Genomic DNA, 17,833 nt, shown 5'->3' with positions numbered 1-17,833 from the left:
TTAAGACTGGGACAAAGCCTGCCAGTTGATATTGAGTGGAGATGGCAGTTGCTTGACACATCTTCCATGCCTGGGTATCATGGCTGTGATCTCCTCCCTGCTCACATAATAACCTATGAAAATGTATTTCGTTTTAAGGGCAGGTTAAAAAACTCACATGTTTAAACTTTGTAAAATACTCTATATATCTTCAGCATACAATGATATCACTATACATGAGTTGTTCTATGTGCTTGTTTATTATACAGCCCAGTATTTGCAATGTTATTCTTTGCCTTAGAAACTTGTTGGTCTTTCAAGTTCAGGTGTGTCACTGCCTATGTCCAGTGCTCTGTTCAATTGGGCTTCCTAATTCCATTGGTTGTTCTGGACTTGATTTATACTTCTGTGAGGCACGATATCAAATGGTGATGATGAAACTCAAGCCCCTTGCTCACCATCCGTGCTGGTTTTTGGCGTGTGGCTCTTCCTCATTGCAGCACATGGAGTTTGCCTTCCTGCTGAAGGAGCGCGTGTGCCCCCTGGTCATCAAGCTCTTCTCACCCAACATCAAGTTCCGCCACACTTCGGGATCATCGTCGTCCTCGCCCGGGCCCAGCGAAAAGCCCTACTTCCCCATCTGCATGAGGCTGCTGCGCGTCGTCTCCATCCTCATCAAGCACTTCTACAGCCTTCTGGTGAGAGTGCCACCATGCCACGGCGATGCTCCTCGTGTTTTCAATTTGCCGGATAGGATTATAAGCAGATGTCCACAGCACCTTGTCACAAGTGTATAAATTACGGCATTTATAAAAAGCACGCGTTGCACCAACCGCGGTGGGGATTTCCCGACAGGTGACGGAGTGCGAGATCTTCCTGTCGCTGCTCGTCAAGTTTCTGGACGGGGACAAGCCGGCCTGGCTGCGCGCGTTGGCCGGGGAGTCCCTGCACCGCCTGTGCGTTCAGCCCAGGCTGCTCAGGTGGGTGGAGAGTTTGTGTGTGCGAGTGTGTGGCAAACGTCAGTGGTGATTTAACTGAACCAGTCCCGGGCCTCCCTGAGGCCGACATAAGCCTGAAATGATGGCCTGGTGCAGTGGGAAAACACAAGCACGAGGGAAACAAAGTTGGCCGGATGTGGTGCCTAGTCACATCGCCCCCTAGTCTGCTGTCGCTGTGTTAGAAGGTGCTTGCTATTTTATTGTTGCTAATTACTGAAAATTACAATTCTCTTCGAGATCGATATGATTTATTATGATTATTACCCATTTGTTTTTCTTAACTTTATTATCGCAGCTTTGTTTTTGCTGCTAATTTGTTCTAGCATTTTTACGAAACACTTATGTAGCAGTTCCCTTGAATCCAATCGCATAATTACTTGTTTATCTCCATTATAATTAGTATTTATTGTCATGGTTGAGCTGCTTCAATTAGTGAATGCTGGCTGCCTACTTCAGATATACAGGGGAGTATAGGCATTTGGATTTGAGTTTTTTAAATAAAAAAAATTGTAAAAATATAAATTAGTTCAATCTTGAATGGTACATGGATCATCTGAAACCTGTTTTAGGTCCTGAAGAACCTTACAATTTTAAACCAGTTGAAATCTAGTGCAGCCAGAAATTTACATCCCCTGTAGTATTTATGGTACTCGCCATATGCTAAAAAATTTAAACTGATGAAAATGAATGTTATTTTTCTTGATTTGAAGCTTTCGTGACTGTAGGAATTCATACTCTTTAGTTCTTTCGGTAAAGTCACGTAGGTAGAAAAATAAAATAAAAAATAATTTATCACGACGTTTCGATTGCAACACAAGCGGTCGTCCTCAGGCGAAAAAAATAATCCAGCAGTGGAACTGCTGAACCAGGAAGAAACACAGCGAGAGAGCTGTTACAACAAGACGTTATATATGTGGCGAAGGGCAACCAGGTGGGGTCTGAGCTGGAAAGGAATTCCATCCCCGCACGCAAGCACGTCAGTTGTGTTAATGGGGGAGATTAGGGAGAGGGAGATTAGGGAGATAGATTAGCATGAAATGAGCTTCCGTCCGCATAAGAGTATCACCCCCGCATATGCCCACAACAGCAGTGTTAATGGGAGATTAGCACTGTTGATGGGAGACATTAGGCAGAGAGATTCGGGGGATTAGCAGGTTAATGTCATGTTTATGTGTAACACAAGCTGCGGCGCTGCCAATTGCGCTGTGAGAGGCAAGCGCGTCCACGCAAGAGAACCACCGCAACTGTGGTCGCGCCAGTGAGACACCCAGCCCATCACACAGCCAGAACCATCGATACATCGAGGCTAAGGGAGCAGAGGTGGCTATGTTAGTGAGACCCCAGCCCGTTAATGTAGAGGCACCTAACAGGGCAATGCAACTCAGAGAGTTATTTTTCTGTGTCGATAGCACAGTTGTCAATATGAGCACAACACATGTTTTTGATGACCATCCTGTGTTGCAAAACAATTATTTTTTTAATTAGGAATCTCGCATCTGACGATGTGTTCTAACCAGAGCCTGATGCCTTGTATTTACTTGTGCTTGTAGGTGCTTTTGCCAGTCTTACGATATGAAGGAGCACTCCACCAAGGTGTTCCGTGACATCATCAATGCGCTCGGCTCCTTCATCCAATCGCTCTTTATAAACTCAACCTCGGGGGGTGCGTCCTCGGGATCCGTGGGGCCACCAAGTAAGCAGCTGTCATCCCCGCAAATAATCCATGTCGTGTACACACACATCACTGCCTTTTTGAATACCCAACTGTCGGCTATGGATAACTTGGGTAATGGGTGAGACCTACTGATGTCATTGGCGTCATCAGCTCGGTGTGGCTATTAGAAGTTTTCTCACCTTCACGAAGCACAATATGTGAGCGGCCATCATTTTTAAATGGGGCCAATTAATCGACGACAGAAAAGATGAACGTTAAACATTTTTGACAATCGACTTAATTAACTTATCGTCCGAGTTCTCCATTAAACCTATTAAATTTCGCGAGAACATGAGCTGCGGTAAGCGTCGGAGAGAAACCGCGCTTGTGTGAATAGCTTTGTATGTCTGTAGAACTTCTTTTGCACCGTACGTAGCCAACCGTGCTCATCGGAGGTGCTGATGATGATCCTGCTGTGTGTGATGTTCCCTTCCAGCTGCCCAGACGGCTGGGAGCACGACAGGCACCCAGGGGGGAGCAGCGGCCGCCGGGGGCCCCATGGGAGGCGTGACCCCGCAGCCGGCTTTCGAATACCGCGGCGTGTGGATCCCCATCCTCAGCGTGGCCGTGCAGGGCACCACCCGCTCCATCTAGTGAGTGTGTCGTGTCCCTCGCTAGGTTTTCCGGAATATAATTTTTCATGGTCTACGATATTTAATTTCACGATAGGACGCTTATCACGAAAATATTTGGCCTTTCACGTTTTTATCGTCTTGTATTTGTGCTATGGTGCAATTTGAACACAGATAATGATTGCAAATTAGTAATTCAACTGCGGTTCACTCAATATATGCCTGCCATGTGTCTGCTAATCATTGCAAATTTACAATCAACTGTATAACACTCGTAACACACATGCTGTCAGAAAATGATGACATCATATAGCCGTCGTCCTCTCAGTTGCTTTAGTAAACGTTTTACATAGCACTCAATGGGTTATTGTTATTTTTCATCACTTAATAATTCTTATTGTGAACATTAATTGTTCTCACTTAGCGCCTTTTCACACAGTACGTTTTTGCTTTAACACGTTTTCTTCTGAGGGAACACTTCGCACATCGTGGCAAGCGGTCGTTATAACGCGGTTTCTGCGCGCCGAGCAATTTTTTCACTTAATTGTATTTTCACTTTTCAGGAACGCATCTGCCGTGTTAAATGATGAATTACTGTATTTTGTCAGGAAATAAAATATTTCAGGATGGTTAAATGAACAAAGTAAATCTTTGTATGACGATATTTAGCAAATTTAATTAAACCATTATCGTGGATGTTCTATTGTACGATATATCGTAATATCGTTGTCTCGCGAAAACCCGAGTTGTCACTCGTAGCTCGCTAGCCACGGCTAAGCATTTAAAAACAGAAACAGGTGAAAGATCTAAGTTTTTGTAAATTTTTTTATAATTGTTAATTATTAAGTTATTACAGTTATACGTGTGTGTTATGATTTTGCAATTTTCCAGTAGTTTTCCAGCCGCAATCAAACAACACCACTGCTCCTCTGTTCAATCCTCAAGGAAAAATTTGTAGTCTTGCATAATGAAGAGTTCTCCTTGGGAGGATAGCCAACAACACATAACAGTCCCCTTAATTAACTGCCTTTTCAGTCATGTACTTGTAAACAATGCCAGGAACAATATCTGTAAAAAACGTGTTCTACGAATATGTTTCCATACACAGTGCAAGTGGTTGTTTCACTGGTCACAGTGCGATGTTACACAATCAATTTTGTGTGCACAGCAACGGCTGTTTTGACACTGGCTGTTGACAGAAGAGCAATTTGACAGTCGGACCATCTTCAGCTTCCCGCTGTCAAATATCGTGCATACAGCAGGAAGAGTATGCGTGTATATGTACAGACCTGTATTAATCCACTGCTCAATGATGGCATCCTCACACTCTGTGGGTCATGGGAATTATTTGACAAACTTCACCACAGTGGTCAGTGCAGGTTTGGTGAAGTCGGGGAGCATAAACGTGGTAGGCCGTTTTGTACAGTACTGTCCTCTGCTGCCCAAAGCGTTGCACCGCAGCAGCCTATAGCGCTTGTTTTCACGCATGGTCGTCACCCATCCATGCACTTTCCAGGCAAAATTATGCTTTAGGCTGACGAGATTCTGTGCATTCTGGCTGAGAGTGTGTCCACAATTCTATTCAGGTTTGTGCTATCTACTGTGCCTTATTGCTGCCATTTAGTCTCCTGTGTGCTGCTTGAGTTTTGTTCCCCCAATTAGATAGTGCAGTTGTCTGCTTTGACACAGTAGAATTTGCTCTCATTCTCGTGTTCCCCCCCCCCCACTTTCCTCAGCCTGGAGATGTTGGATAAGGTGGAGGCCCCCAGCATCCCGGATGGATACTCCATGTCGGTGGCCTTCAGCTGTCTACTAGACCTGGTGCGGGGGGTGACGAGCATGATCGAGGCCGAGATGGAGGACGAGAAGGCGGGGAAGGCTGTAGCTGGCGCTGCGAAGGGCGACACCATCAAATCACGTAGGTCTTCCGTTCCTCTTGGTCGCGCACATTTTATTTGCCCCCCCCCCCCCTGTTGTGGAGCAACCATGTCGACTTCCTCCGCTAATGAAGGAAGACAGGTCATGGGACTCCCATGTGTTTTCAAGTTGCACCACGTGATGTCTGACGTTAAACGCTCCACGTGCTGAGAGCTTCTTCTGGAACCTTTTGTCGCTCGGATTATGCAGGCTTAAGGGCTTGTACTGGTGTTGCCAAATTCTTGGCTATGATTGGACTCACCTCTCTAACTTAGGCTGCCTCATGTTCTTTTGCGTCATTTGGATGTAACCAGAGTGGCCAGAGAAAGCTTGCCACGCATCATCACTCAATTGGGATTACACATAGCAGATATAATGCCTATTTGCAGGCCAGGTGCTGAAGTTGCATTTTGCCCACAGGAGGACAGCTGCTACTGGGGGTCCCCTTTCACACATTTCAGATGAGATGTCAATTAAAGGGCCCGATAACAAAAGCAAATAATCATAATGATATTTGCCTGCAACCGATGGTGTCATTGCACATTTTGTCCAGTGAGCAAATTCTGGCCATTTTGGATTGCAGATTTACTTCAACATGACTTCACGTAACATTGTTCTCTTATACGTTTTGTAATGGGTTTTTATTTGAAACAAAAAACATTACGTTATTTTAACATTGTGATTGACCTTGAGATGCAATGTAAGTATTCTGCAATTTAATAAGGTATGCACAAAATACAAATGGTCCCGTAAATGGCAGAGCACGCATGAGAGGCGCGGGTTGAATATTACGTGCGGGAGGGTTGATGGCGTCTGATCAATGTTTGCCCATCGGCGATTAACACCTCATGCTATTTCTTAGCGTAAGATGTGTGCTGTGTTTACTTCTCAGCAAACAGAGCCGTGTGGGAGGAGATGGTGAATGCGTCTTGGTGTGGACTTCTGGCTGCCCTTTCACTGCTCTTAGATGCAAGGTGCTCATTCAAATTCTTTGCGACAAATATGGAAAAACACGCATGTGGCATGAGTGGCAACAGGATGAGAGCGTTATTATTTCTGAGCTTATTGGCAAGCAGGTTATCCTCACTGCTCGCAACAATCACGGTGTGCGCAGTACGGACGAGACGGCCACGGAAAACATTCTGAAAGCGGAGACGGCGATGTCTGCACTGAGCGGCAAGCTGCACCTGAAGACGCCACGCGATGCCTTCATCACAGCCGTGTGCAAGGCCTCTCTCCCGCCGCACTACGCCCTTACGGGCCTTAACACCACCGTCACGGCGACTGTCAGCAAAGGTGACGGGTTTTTCTGTTGCGCTTGCTGTCACCGGTCGATATCCTAATCACGCCACCACTTGATTGCCACATCGTCAAGTTTCAATGAATCATTTTATTTCAAATTCTAGCCTCCCGTGAGGGCCCACTCCTGGGCAATGTGGATGGCTGTTTGTTAGCTCTGCATACTGCGTGAGGATGAACTATGTGAATGCATTGACTGTGTGCTCAAAACTACTTGAAAGAGAAGAGGTGATATGAGTGTCTTGCCAGGTCGAGAATATGCCCCTCTAGTATCTGATTAGTGTGGCTAAAGTGCTTGCAATGATAGATAATACAATTTGCAGGCGGTTTAGAAGTGGTAGGCCTCATGTGGCAACTAAACATTTTGGATGAAGTCGCAGACCGTAGGTTCCCCACTCCTAATATGTCTGGTTATATAAGATTTACGCATTTCCTAAAGACATGTTAAATAAGTAATGCTTGTAAACACAATGTAATTCATGGTATCAATGCTTTAGTATAAATAAATAAAACTGTTGCACATGTAAAGGAGGAGACCTGACTGGTGGTTAAATGCAGACCCCCATAGTGCAGGAATTCGCTCTTATCAAGTGACCATGAGCAACAGGTCATACAACTTGCTACTCTGCAGCATATGTTTTCCATTTGGTTACATTGTAAAAAGAAACTGGCACTGGCGCGGCAATACAATGTGCTACTCGCAGCAAGCACATCCCCATGTGCTGACGGTTTGGCTGCCCATAATAAAGGGTTATGATGAATGTACTTTCTATCTGGCACACGGCTGCCTGCTGAGGACACCGTGGGCCATGCTGTCGACACGCTGATCGGGACTTGTGCGTTCCTTCCATGCAATTTGGTGTTCGGCACATTGTTCAGTTCTCACCTTTCATCACGATTGCATACAGAAGCTTGTTTCCCACGTGTGCCCAACAGAGCATTTTCATGATCAGATGGGAATTTTCTGGAATTCCGATGTTTCCAATCCATCCGTCTGTCTCTTTTGACCAGTGAGCGCGGTTGGCTATGTACGGTGCGAAAGAAGTTCAACATCAATACTAACAACCAGTGTAATGGTGGCGAAGTCGTTATGTTGGCAATTCTTCGTGCGGTCAGCCTCACGGATCAACTGGTCTTGGTTTACGTTCGTCCAGCCTGCTATATTCTACATCCAGGTTTTGTTTGGGTGTCCTCTTTGTAGTCCCCACAATGGTGCCTTGTAGGATAGATTTGGAGAGTGTTATTCTAAGACTAAACTAGCTTTGGGAATTTGCTGAAGATGTCACTCATAATTATGTATTAGGACATGATATTTTCTGTTTATTATTCTTATGATTCGTTTGGTTGATATTATGGCTATATAATAACATTGTTAGTATTATTAAGTGACTGCATTGCTCCTGTACAGTTTCTTGGAAATATTCAACTGAGAAAAGTTACTCTGAGTTATTACACTAAGTGGTATGTGCTAAATCTGTTGAACGGCATATCTATCAAGGGAGATATTCCACTAATTTACTGACCTTCACATTGTGTTTGAAGCATTTTGTGATTATATTATCAGTTGTAGCAACGGGGTATTTAAGTTTACTTTATATTATTGTTAGCGTTTTGTTCATGCATTGCCATGTTGCACTTAGCATTTGATTAATGCAACAAATCCTATTGTATTATGCATATAGTTTTCACAGTGTTGCATTCGTGCAAGTCGTTGCTTTTAACAGTATCTCCGTACCTCCGATTAGCGCGGTTGGCTACCGATGGTGCGAAAGAATTTCAACATACAATGCATTGTGAGTAATCTCTCACTTAAATTTCGATTTAAAGCTTTCGAGACTGCAGGGATTCATCTTCTTGGTTCTTTCGGTAAGTCACGTAGAAGGCGAAATAATAAAATAATAAAAATAAAACATAATAAAATAATTCTCGCGACGTTTCGGCCACAACGCAAGCAGCCGTCCTCAGGTGAAACACAGGTCTGTCGGAAAGACAGCGTCTGAATGAAACACCACCAGGCTTGGCAGCGTATATTTATGCTGGGTTGTAGGGGGGGGTGTGTCGCGTGGGCCGGCTGCCATGCCTTTATGTTGACGCAGCGTTTTCGTCGGCGTTGCGGCCTACAGCGTACTCCATCCAGGGCCAGTCGGTGTTGGCCATCAGTCCGACGAGCGAGTCTCACCAGCAGGTGGTGGCCATGGGACAGCCTCTCTCCATGCAGGTGCAGGGCACCGTTGTGGTGAGGCTTTCCCTGCATCGACTTTCCCTGCTCTTAATCCGTGCTTCAAGGAAGATGCAATTAAGAAAGCAAATAACTCGTGTCATATAGATGTGTGTCTAGGCTGTTGGCATGGAATGACGTGTAGATTAATAGATTTTTCAGCCTATGATACCTGCTTCAATTTGTGCGTGTGAGGATCTGTTATTTATAATTAATGCGGATTTTATACTCATAATATGGCCGTGTTACGTTTAGGCTAATAGAGTGAACAGAAATCTCTAACCAGATATTAATTAGAAACAATATGAATGAGATGGTAAAAATTTCACAAAATAGCTGACTCATGAATGCAATTGTGACAATTCACATCATGCCAGTGGGTGATTTGTTACATACCAACTAGTCTAACATGGGCTGCCTCACACATACATTTTTTTTTATCTTGGTCAGGTGCTTCATAATCACTTTAGTGATGTCGCTGAATTGATTCATTCAAATGCGCACAAGTGTTTTTTTAATCAAAGTTATGCCGCTGGAGTGTAGAAATAATGCACCCGACTATTTTCTGATAAATAAAACTTAAAATGCATGTGAGACAGCATAGGACAAACAGGCTAGGTACCTATCTACAAGCTGAGAGTTATTTGTTTTTTGCTTGCATTTTTTTTTAATTGCATGGCAAGTGTTTATTCCCCCCTGTACTTTGGCATCTGTATCTTATCTTTACCAGTGGGTTTGAGCACAAACTGCTTTGTCCATTTATCTGCCAACACATCCTTAAACCCATTTTCCTTTCGCCATGGGTTAATATTATACATGCCAAATTACAAATGCATGATAATCCTTTGTCAAGATTGTTTTTGGAGCGATGTCATTTTATGTGTCTGTGCCTTTTCCAGCTTGCGTGTAGGAAGTAAAAATACAGATAATTAAAACTAAATCGATAGTAATGTAATGATAATATTCTACAGGTGATGCACCATAATTTTGTAAAAATGTTGATGAGCAAAAATAATAATCTGTTTACCCATTCAGTTGTCACGTCTTTAAACAAATGTTTTTGAACATCGCCTTTGCGGTGACGTGAATTGTAAGTTCCATCGTGTGTGTGTCTTCGTTCGCGTGGCCCAGCTGACAAGCAAGAACATGCAGTCGATGCGCACGCTGCTCAACGTGGCTCATTGCCACGGCGCGGTGCTCGGCTCTGCCTGGCAGCTGGTGCTCTCCACCCTGCAGGTCAGCGGCATTCCATCTTCCACGCCCCACAGCACATGGCTGGTCACATCTTGAGCATTGCACAGGGCTAGGGCTGAGCCACGGGGACGAAGCCATAATCCCGTTGCACTGTTATTTTACGTTGATTCAAATTAACGACGTACATTTCACCTAGATGAGGGCTTTGTGCTTAAGGTCACACGAAAACAACTGACGGTGGGCCATCGGAGACCGTATAATAAACCACTTTAGTTTGCGCTCCTTCAACGAAGGAGTATAAAAACTACACACTTTCTCCTGAAGCCCTCTCGTGGCTAGCAGACCTGGACATCGTCATTTAGCTTCTGAGCATATTGCCATATGTAAGAATAAAACTATTTTCTTGGATTTGTTCAGCCCCTAAAATTGCGAATAAATACTGGAAATAAATTTGTATACTGGCTCTATTAATGTCATCTTCAGGGCAGTGCAGTGGAGTGGCAGTGTATAGATGATGTAGACACGTAGCTCCCCAGCAAGATCACAGCGTGCACTCGCGAGACATGCAGCATGCAACATGACAATATTGTGTAGATCATCAACACACGGGGTGTGTAAGGCATTAGCAGCGTGGAGACTACACAGACACCTGGACTTTATTGTATGTATGTTGAACTTCTTTTACACCGTACGTAGCCGACCGTGCTAATCGGAGGTGCATGGGAAGGACAACAAAACTTAACACACATCAGTTATAAAGTAATGAGTTTTCAATCTAGATTTTAAAGTACATCGCTCCGATGGCTTCCTAATAACGGAAGGAAGAGCGTTCCAGACGGCCACAGAAGCGCATTTGAAAGTGACTGTCTTTGTTCGATGGTTAGCCAAAAGCTGCTGTGAGAATGACCAGAGTTTGATAATAATGTGGTAACTATGGAGACACGTGGTCCGTAGTACGATACCAGTGTGATTTTATGGAGACGTACCATGCAGTGCAGCAACACTGATACCACCCCCTGTTTCCACACTCTTGCATCACCACCTATAATTATTAACAGTTATGTCAGTCCCTTGCTGCACGAAGACCGCTTCATGCCTTGTCCATTATGGGGATGTTTTGACCATGCTTCACCATGCTGGTCAGTGCGAGTTGGTGAAGTGGGGGACCCCATGACCGGTTCAGACACCATTCCACCAATGATGTTAGCCATGACCGGGAATCCACTCTGGGTTGTTGTGTTAATAGCACATTTGAGTGCTGGCACATCTGCATCACAACATCATCACATGACACAACATGCCGACACGCCTCTAAACCAGGGCCAGGCTCATTTACTACGGCAAAAACGGCCAATCACAATGCTTGCTTACATAAAGAACTTCCCATGCCCGGCATATAAACTACCTTGACTTTACATACTCTTTGGTTCTTTCGGTAAAGTCACGTAGGTATAAAATAAAATAAATTAAATCACGACATTTCGATTGCAACACAAGCAAGCATCATCAGTTGGGAAAACCACCACAAGAATTTTTTTTGCTGAAGTGGGAATTTTTTTCTTGCTGTGGTTTTTCCCACCTGATGATTGCTTGTGTTGCAATTGAAACTTCGTGATTTAATTTATTTTATACCTACATGATTTTACCAAAAGAACCAAAGTGTGTGGATCCCTGCAGTCACGAAAACTTCAAATCTACCTTGACTTTGTAAAGCATAACAAAAGGAATCCACTCTGGGTTGTTGTGTTCATAGCATGCTGCGCTAACCACTCCAGTGTTCTCATCAATTCTAAATATATATAATCAATGTATCATTTGGTAAACTGTTTGTCTATTGAATTTCAAGCAAATGTTTGCGTTCGATACATTGATGTAAAACTCAGATTACACTATGCTCGTAGTGTAATGGAGTATTTCCATAATTACAGCATGTGTGTATATCCAACTAATGCGAGACGTGGTGCATTGCACAGCACTTGGTTTGGATCCTGGGACTGAAACCAGCAGCTGGGGGAGCTCTCAAGCCTGGAAGGACATCTGAAGGACCCAGCACGGTTTGCCTGATTTATTTGAAGTGTTATATATATATATGGGCTGAAAATATACCTGCAGTTTTGTATGCCTTACAGCAGTTTACACATTTCAGTTATAAATAAAGTTCTAAAACGGATCACAAAAATGTAGGTGGACATCATGAGGCTGTTATTACCCAATCCCGATGCACGTAGTTTTATAAATGTGCTGGTAGGTATTGTAGAGTGTTTTTCTAAAGCGGCGCGTTGCGTTTACTAATGCGGGCACCTAATTGTGTCCATTTTCCTATTGTTCACATGAGTCATTCGTCATAGATCAACACCCTTGAATGGATCTTCTAGCTTGCATTTCTATAAGTTACATTGCACGAAATTGGTCTTCTCCCACATGGTGCATGTACAGCCTTTTGTCAATCCAATACTGGATGAGGACCTTCCCAGGCTATGCGAATTGTAGAGGTTATTGGTTGTAATTTATCACTGGTCAGTATGGGTTTGTGAAGGTGGGGGTAATGTGGATTTGAGAGCATAGAGTACAGCACAGCATGGATCTTGCTGTACTGTCTGCTGCTGCCTGTCACATGGCCCCACAGAATCTCATTTGAAAACATTCGTGTAAAAAAATGCTGCAGAGGAAACACCGAAAACGTTCCTGCTATCACATGGGTAGCCCCGCGGGTGTGGAGGGTTGGGTTTGCTGTGGAGTTCGATTCATCGCACTTTGAGCTTCCCCCCCCCATTGATGTGACCTTGTTTTTCACTTGGCAGGTGCTGACGACAGCAGTCATGGCTGACCTGCCGGTCATCTCTAACATGCTGTCCCGACTCTTCGAGAGCTCCCAGTGAGTTTTCTGCCAGATGCACCCATTACAAAAAATCTGTCTTGTTCACAAATGAAATGTTAACCCCAAATACATGGACACTGTTATGTTATGTTACGTTTTATCAGACAATTAAGCTGCCTTAATGCATTGTTGTATCAGTGATGTAAAGGTAGACAAAACAAATACCTCTTACATTGTGGATGTTCACTTAGGCTGTGTGTTCTGGGCTGTTTTAATGTAAGTTTGAAAACTTCGATAATGAGCAAAAAAACGTAACCTAGTCATTCTTCCTGCATTCAAGTGTCCGCCTACAGCATGTGAAACGCACGGCTGCAAAGTCCGGGTTATGATGACGATGCTTATGTGACCACAGGTACTTGGATGATGTGTCTCTCCACCACCTCATCAACGCGCTGTGCTCCCTGTCCAGCGAGGCGATGGAGATGGCTTACGGCAACAGCAAGGTCAGGCATTCCGCATGGCACATCAATCCTTTCTGCTTGTTTTATTGTTTGACCCAAATCACCCGCATATGCGCCCAATCCCGTCTGACCTCGGGATTTTCATGTAGGTCAGGTCCGGATGCTACTTGGATGGGTGACCACCTTGCATAAAAAAGCTGGAGAGTGTTCTCATAACTCGGGGTGCTTTTTGCTAAATATAATCTCTCATTTCCAGGTTTAAACAGCACCTCACTTTGTTATTGGATGTTGCTATTTCCTACTGCTCACTTTGTGCAGTGTTTGCACCACTCATAATTAATATCCCATTGAGTTTGTTTCCACTGTTGTTGGGGACACATGCTGCCTCATCCTGTGTCTGCCCTTCTTACCTCACGTTCACACAGTGCCGTTTCCTTCCCGTCAACCTCTCTCCCGCTGTGGCCCTTTCCACAGGAGCCGTCCCTGTTTGCTGTCGCGAAGCTGCTGGAGACGGGGCTCGTGAACATGCACCGCATCGAGATCCTCTGGCGGCCGCTCACGGGACATCTCCTTGAGGTAACCCCGAAACGACCCACTCCATTTTCCACTCATTATGTATGCATATATGTTGAACTTCTTTCGCACAACAAACTAATGCAGAGGAAGGACAATAAAACGACTCTGTCCTTCACCCCATTGGTCATTGGGGAAATGAATGACACCTAACTCACCGTGTCCGTGGCACGTCGAATCCATCCTGTCTGATGTTCTATCCAATGCCCGACGTTGCTGTGTAGGTGTTCGCGGTTGTGCTGTATTGTTCTCCGAGGTATTTTCCGTTTGTACCGCGCGTGGTTCGGCATGTATTCTGTTCGATGTTTCGCTGCGCATGCTGGGAGCTTTTTCAGGAACTGCTCAGTTCAGTTCCTGAGAGAGCTTCCAACACATGGAGCGAAACATTGGACGACATCATGCCGAACAAGGTGTGGTACAACCCGGAAAACATACTGTAGAGCGAGTGCTCTGTGCTCTTTAACAAAAAAACATTGCCATCATATTAATTGTTTAGCTCGCATTATATTTTAACTAAAAAGACAAATTGGTTGCTTTTCCACAATATTGGAATATTAGACGTATTGCTTTTCCAATGGCCTCTGTATTTTTTCAAGTGTCACGCATTACAGGTAAACTGAGGTTTGTGTGCCATTTGAATTGGAAGTGCTACTATGGCGGTCAGTGCAGAGCCAGAGCTATGAATACTGAAATATTTTGCGCCGAGGAAACTGGTTTGCGCCGAGGAACTAAATGTAAACAATAATAGTACCTAACATAAATGAAAACGTGAAATTATATTTTCCGTGCCTAACCTTGACAATTATTTTCCCAATACCCTTTTGTTTCGCAACCCAGCTTGCTTGTTTTTGCAGAGCCACTTTCCACTGTATTTTTCCCCTTTACCCAGCTTGTCAAATGGAAATGCACCTTTTTGCGTCAAAATTAAGTGCCTGTGAGCTATTCCATGCTTTGAGTTGCCGTTCTCTTTACTGCTCTGTGTATAACCTATTCCCTTTTGTCCCTTGCATATCTGCTCTCCCACATTCCTATACAACAGAAGGTAAGGCTAGCCTTATAAAGCCCCTGCATACAAATGCGACTAAATTAACGTCAACTCGGGCTCTTTCAACGTTCCCGCTTTTGTCGTATTGGTGTTCGCACTCACTTGTATGTACGCGTTTTTTTTTACTTTACGAAGTAACTGCACTGCATGTACCTGCGCATGTTCTTGCCCTTTCGGTTCCTCTATTGTGCTTCGGGATTTTTTTTTCTTCTAATAATGACGGTGGTTTGCAGTGACTTTGTTATGCTTTACAAAGTCAAGATGGTTTATATGCCGGGCATGGGAAACTTTCTATGTTAGCAAGCATTGTGCTGGGCCTTTTTGTGCTGGGATACATGAGCCTCGCCTTGGTTGAGAGGCTTGTCGGCGTGTCGTGTGATGATGTTGTGATGCAGGTGTGCCAGCACCCAAATGTGCGTATGAGGGAGTGGGGAGCCGAGGCAATTACATCGCTCATTAAAGAAGGACTCGCCTACACCCACACCCCCCCACTGTCAGAAAACCAGGTCGGTCTGTTCATTGGATTTTAACATCATACCTGAATGTCCTTTGATTCCATGTCTCAGATAAGGTGTACAATTGCCAGTTATGTCCACGCGGCACCTGGGGTCATGTGGGCTTTAAACTTTTGTTAGCGTCGCTTGCGTGTATCCAATCCCACTTGTGTTGAGCAGCGACAGTGCGATGCTGTATTTGAAAGGTACATTTTATTCACAATGCCCGATATTGTGTAGCTTTTGCAGCATCTCTAGCATGTCGGCTTAATATTATATATTAATGTTATGAATATCTAAACAAAAACAGGATTATTAATTTGGATTTTCAGTGTGAATTTTGGATCTTTTTTTTTAAGTGAATGACACTATAGCCTAATTAAACATGTCTTAGTGCGAACAATCGTCACCGCACACAATACCATGTGACACCACTTGCGATTTAATCGCTATGACTACTGTTATATTATTTTAGAATAAAACAAAAATCTACAAAGTAAACAGAAAATCTACAAAGCAAACTATCACTGCTAAACTCGAAAACTATTAAAAAAACATTGTTTTCTTTTTAAATTGTAAACATGCTTTTTCGTATAATAAAAAAAAAATATTTAATGTACATAGCCGTGCGAACAAATTGGTTGTGGGCAGGGGGTGATGGCGAACGCTGGGTGTTGTGCTCTAGAGGTTACAGGCCATGCTGCTGCTCCCGCTGCGGGAGCTGTCGTCCATCACGCACGGCGACATCCGGCAGAAGCAGCTGGAGTGCATGCTGCAGCTGTTGGAGAGTAAGGGGGAGAGCCTGGGACCTGGCTGGCCACTGCTACTCGCCGTCATTGGGGCTATTCGCAACGACCAAGGGTACGGGCCCCATCTCGTGCCACCCACAACTTCTGGCATCTTACACCACTGTCAACACAACGCAATGGAGCTGGCCTATCCGGTTGTTTAAGCAGTCGAGGACTTTATATAATATAGGTTGTTTTGGGTTACATCACGTAATTATAAGTGTGTCGTACAACCCGCCACACCCGACAGCCAATTAGTAAGGTTTGTCACGTGAACAAAATATGCTGATTTATTACTAATACAGCACACCGGTGTGTTGGAGAGTAAACCCACAACGTTGACAATTCGAGTACGACGTTTCGCCAGTAATTACAACTAGCATCATCAGGTGACAGCCAGATTTGTGGATAAATCCTCCTATTTCGGTATTAAATAGAGGGGTAAATATGATCGACTACTCCAACAATTATTGGTTAAAGTTTTCTACCAATCGGTCAATAATGGCAGCTCTATAGTGCAATATCATTGTTTGTATAAGTAATCAGAAGCGACTTTTGTTGCGTTATAACTGCGCTGCCAGTCTAGCCTATGAATGATTGAATTTTTTTGTGTGTGGACTTAGCCTCAAATGGGTACCTGGTGCAGTGCTTAAACATCGACGCTAGGGAGACAAAGGCGGCCGGGCATGGTACTGGCCACCCACCCGTCCCCTCATGTGCCTTGCCGGCCTTCATAGGTGCTACTCGCTAACAGCACTTGCCCCAACAGTCCATTAAGCCTACACAGGGGATCTTTTTCTTTGTTTTCTGTCTTTGTGTGTGTGTATAGGGAGTCTCTGATCCGCACCGCATTCCAGTGCTTACAGCTGGTGGTGACGGATTTCCTGCCGACCATGCCCAGCTCGTGCCTGCGCCTGGTTGTGGAGGTGGCAGGCAGCTTCGGTCTGCAGAACCAAGAGCTCAACATCAGCCTCACATCTATTGGCCTCCTTGTAAGGGGCCCCCACGTACCAAGCACCATTTCATTGCTAAATCAGGAAGATAGAACCCATAGCAGAACAGACCCGTCTGATATACAGGGTATTCATAAATATAATAATAGGGTTTTTGTTTCCCCTTTTTTCTAGCAAACAAAACTGAAATCTTTTTACAAATATTCATGTCTGCATTAACCACAATACTTGCAGTCAAAATGCAAAAAAAAAACATACTATGATAATATATGCATTGTCCTTGAAACTGATTGGTCCACACCAAGGGATGGCTAAATTAATGATATATTCATACATATATAATTAATTTATTTTTTATTGTAAGACAGCAGTTTGAGCTAGGTCGATAAACATACACAAGTGTACACTTGGTAATATGAAGATTTTACCACGTGATATTTAACGCCTCTAAACCCCCAAATTTTCTCCACTGGCATTGGAGACACAATTCGTATCGATATTTGAGAGTCCCAGGAGTTTTTCAAAATCTCGGGAGTGTCTTCTTGAATACTTGTGTTCCGTGCTGCTGAAGATCACTCAATCGTTTCAGGTTTTTTTTGGCAAACACTTTTTCTTTCACATAACCCCAACAGTTCTAACTGTCGCTTAATTACGATTGTTTAAGAATGGATGATACTTTCATGGATACCCCGTATCAACCTGGGGTCAATTTTAAATGTAATTGTGTAATTCATAATGAGTTTTAGCCACGTGGTAATTTCAGCCAACATTGGTGCTGTAATTGTAATTATCATTGAACCCAAGTCTGCT

At 44.0% G+C, this 17,833-nt stretch overlaps 1 protein-coding gene across 3 annotated transcripts in view; it reads left to right on the top strand.

Annotated features, from left to right (window-relative positions):
* Positions 1-17,833, top strand: part of LOC144721294 (protein MON2 homolog) — a 47,777-nt gene that overhangs the window by 12,451 nt on the left and 17,493 nt on the right. For 2 of the 3 annotated variants that reach the window (XM_078598800.1, XM_078598799.1), the window contains exons 8-23: positions 480-677; positions 835-959; positions 2,528-2,670; positions 3,128-3,284; positions 5,000-5,181; positions 6,073-6,154; positions 6,295-6,476; positions 8,603-8,715; positions 9,829-9,933; positions 11,865-11,945; positions 12,693-12,766; positions 13,122-13,212; positions 13,645-13,746; positions 15,184-15,294; positions 15,968-16,143; positions 16,900-17,062. In XM_078598800.1, the coding sequence (XP_078454926.1) occupies positions 480-677; positions 835-959; positions 2,528-2,670; positions 3,128-3,284; positions 5,000-5,181; positions 6,073-6,154; positions 6,295-6,476; positions 8,603-8,715; positions 9,829-9,933; positions 11,865-11,945; positions 12,693-12,766; positions 13,122-13,212; positions 13,645-13,746; positions 15,184-15,294; positions 15,968-16,143; positions 16,900-17,062 (2,085 nt within the window). The remainder of the gene's footprint in view (positions 1-479; positions 678-834; positions 960-2,527; positions 2,671-3,127; positions 3,285-4,999; positions 5,182-6,072; positions 6,155-6,294; positions 6,477-8,602; positions 8,716-9,828; positions 9,934-11,864; positions 11,946-12,692; positions 12,767-13,121; positions 13,213-13,644; positions 13,747-15,183; positions 15,295-15,967; positions 16,144-16,899; positions 17,063-17,833) is intronic. The other variant, XM_078598801.1, reaches the window with a different exon arrangement.

Source organism: Lampetra planeri, chromosome 11 (genome assembly GCF_965212315.1).
Source record: "Lampetra planeri chromosome 11, kcLamPlan1.2.h2, whole genome shotgun sequence".
NCBI lineage: Eukaryota > Metazoa > Chordata > Hyperoartia > Petromyzontiformes > Petromyzontidae > Lampetra > Lampetra planeri.
The sequence above is the reverse complement of the archived record's forward strand: the minus strand, read 5'-3'. Positions and strand labels throughout refer to the sequence as shown.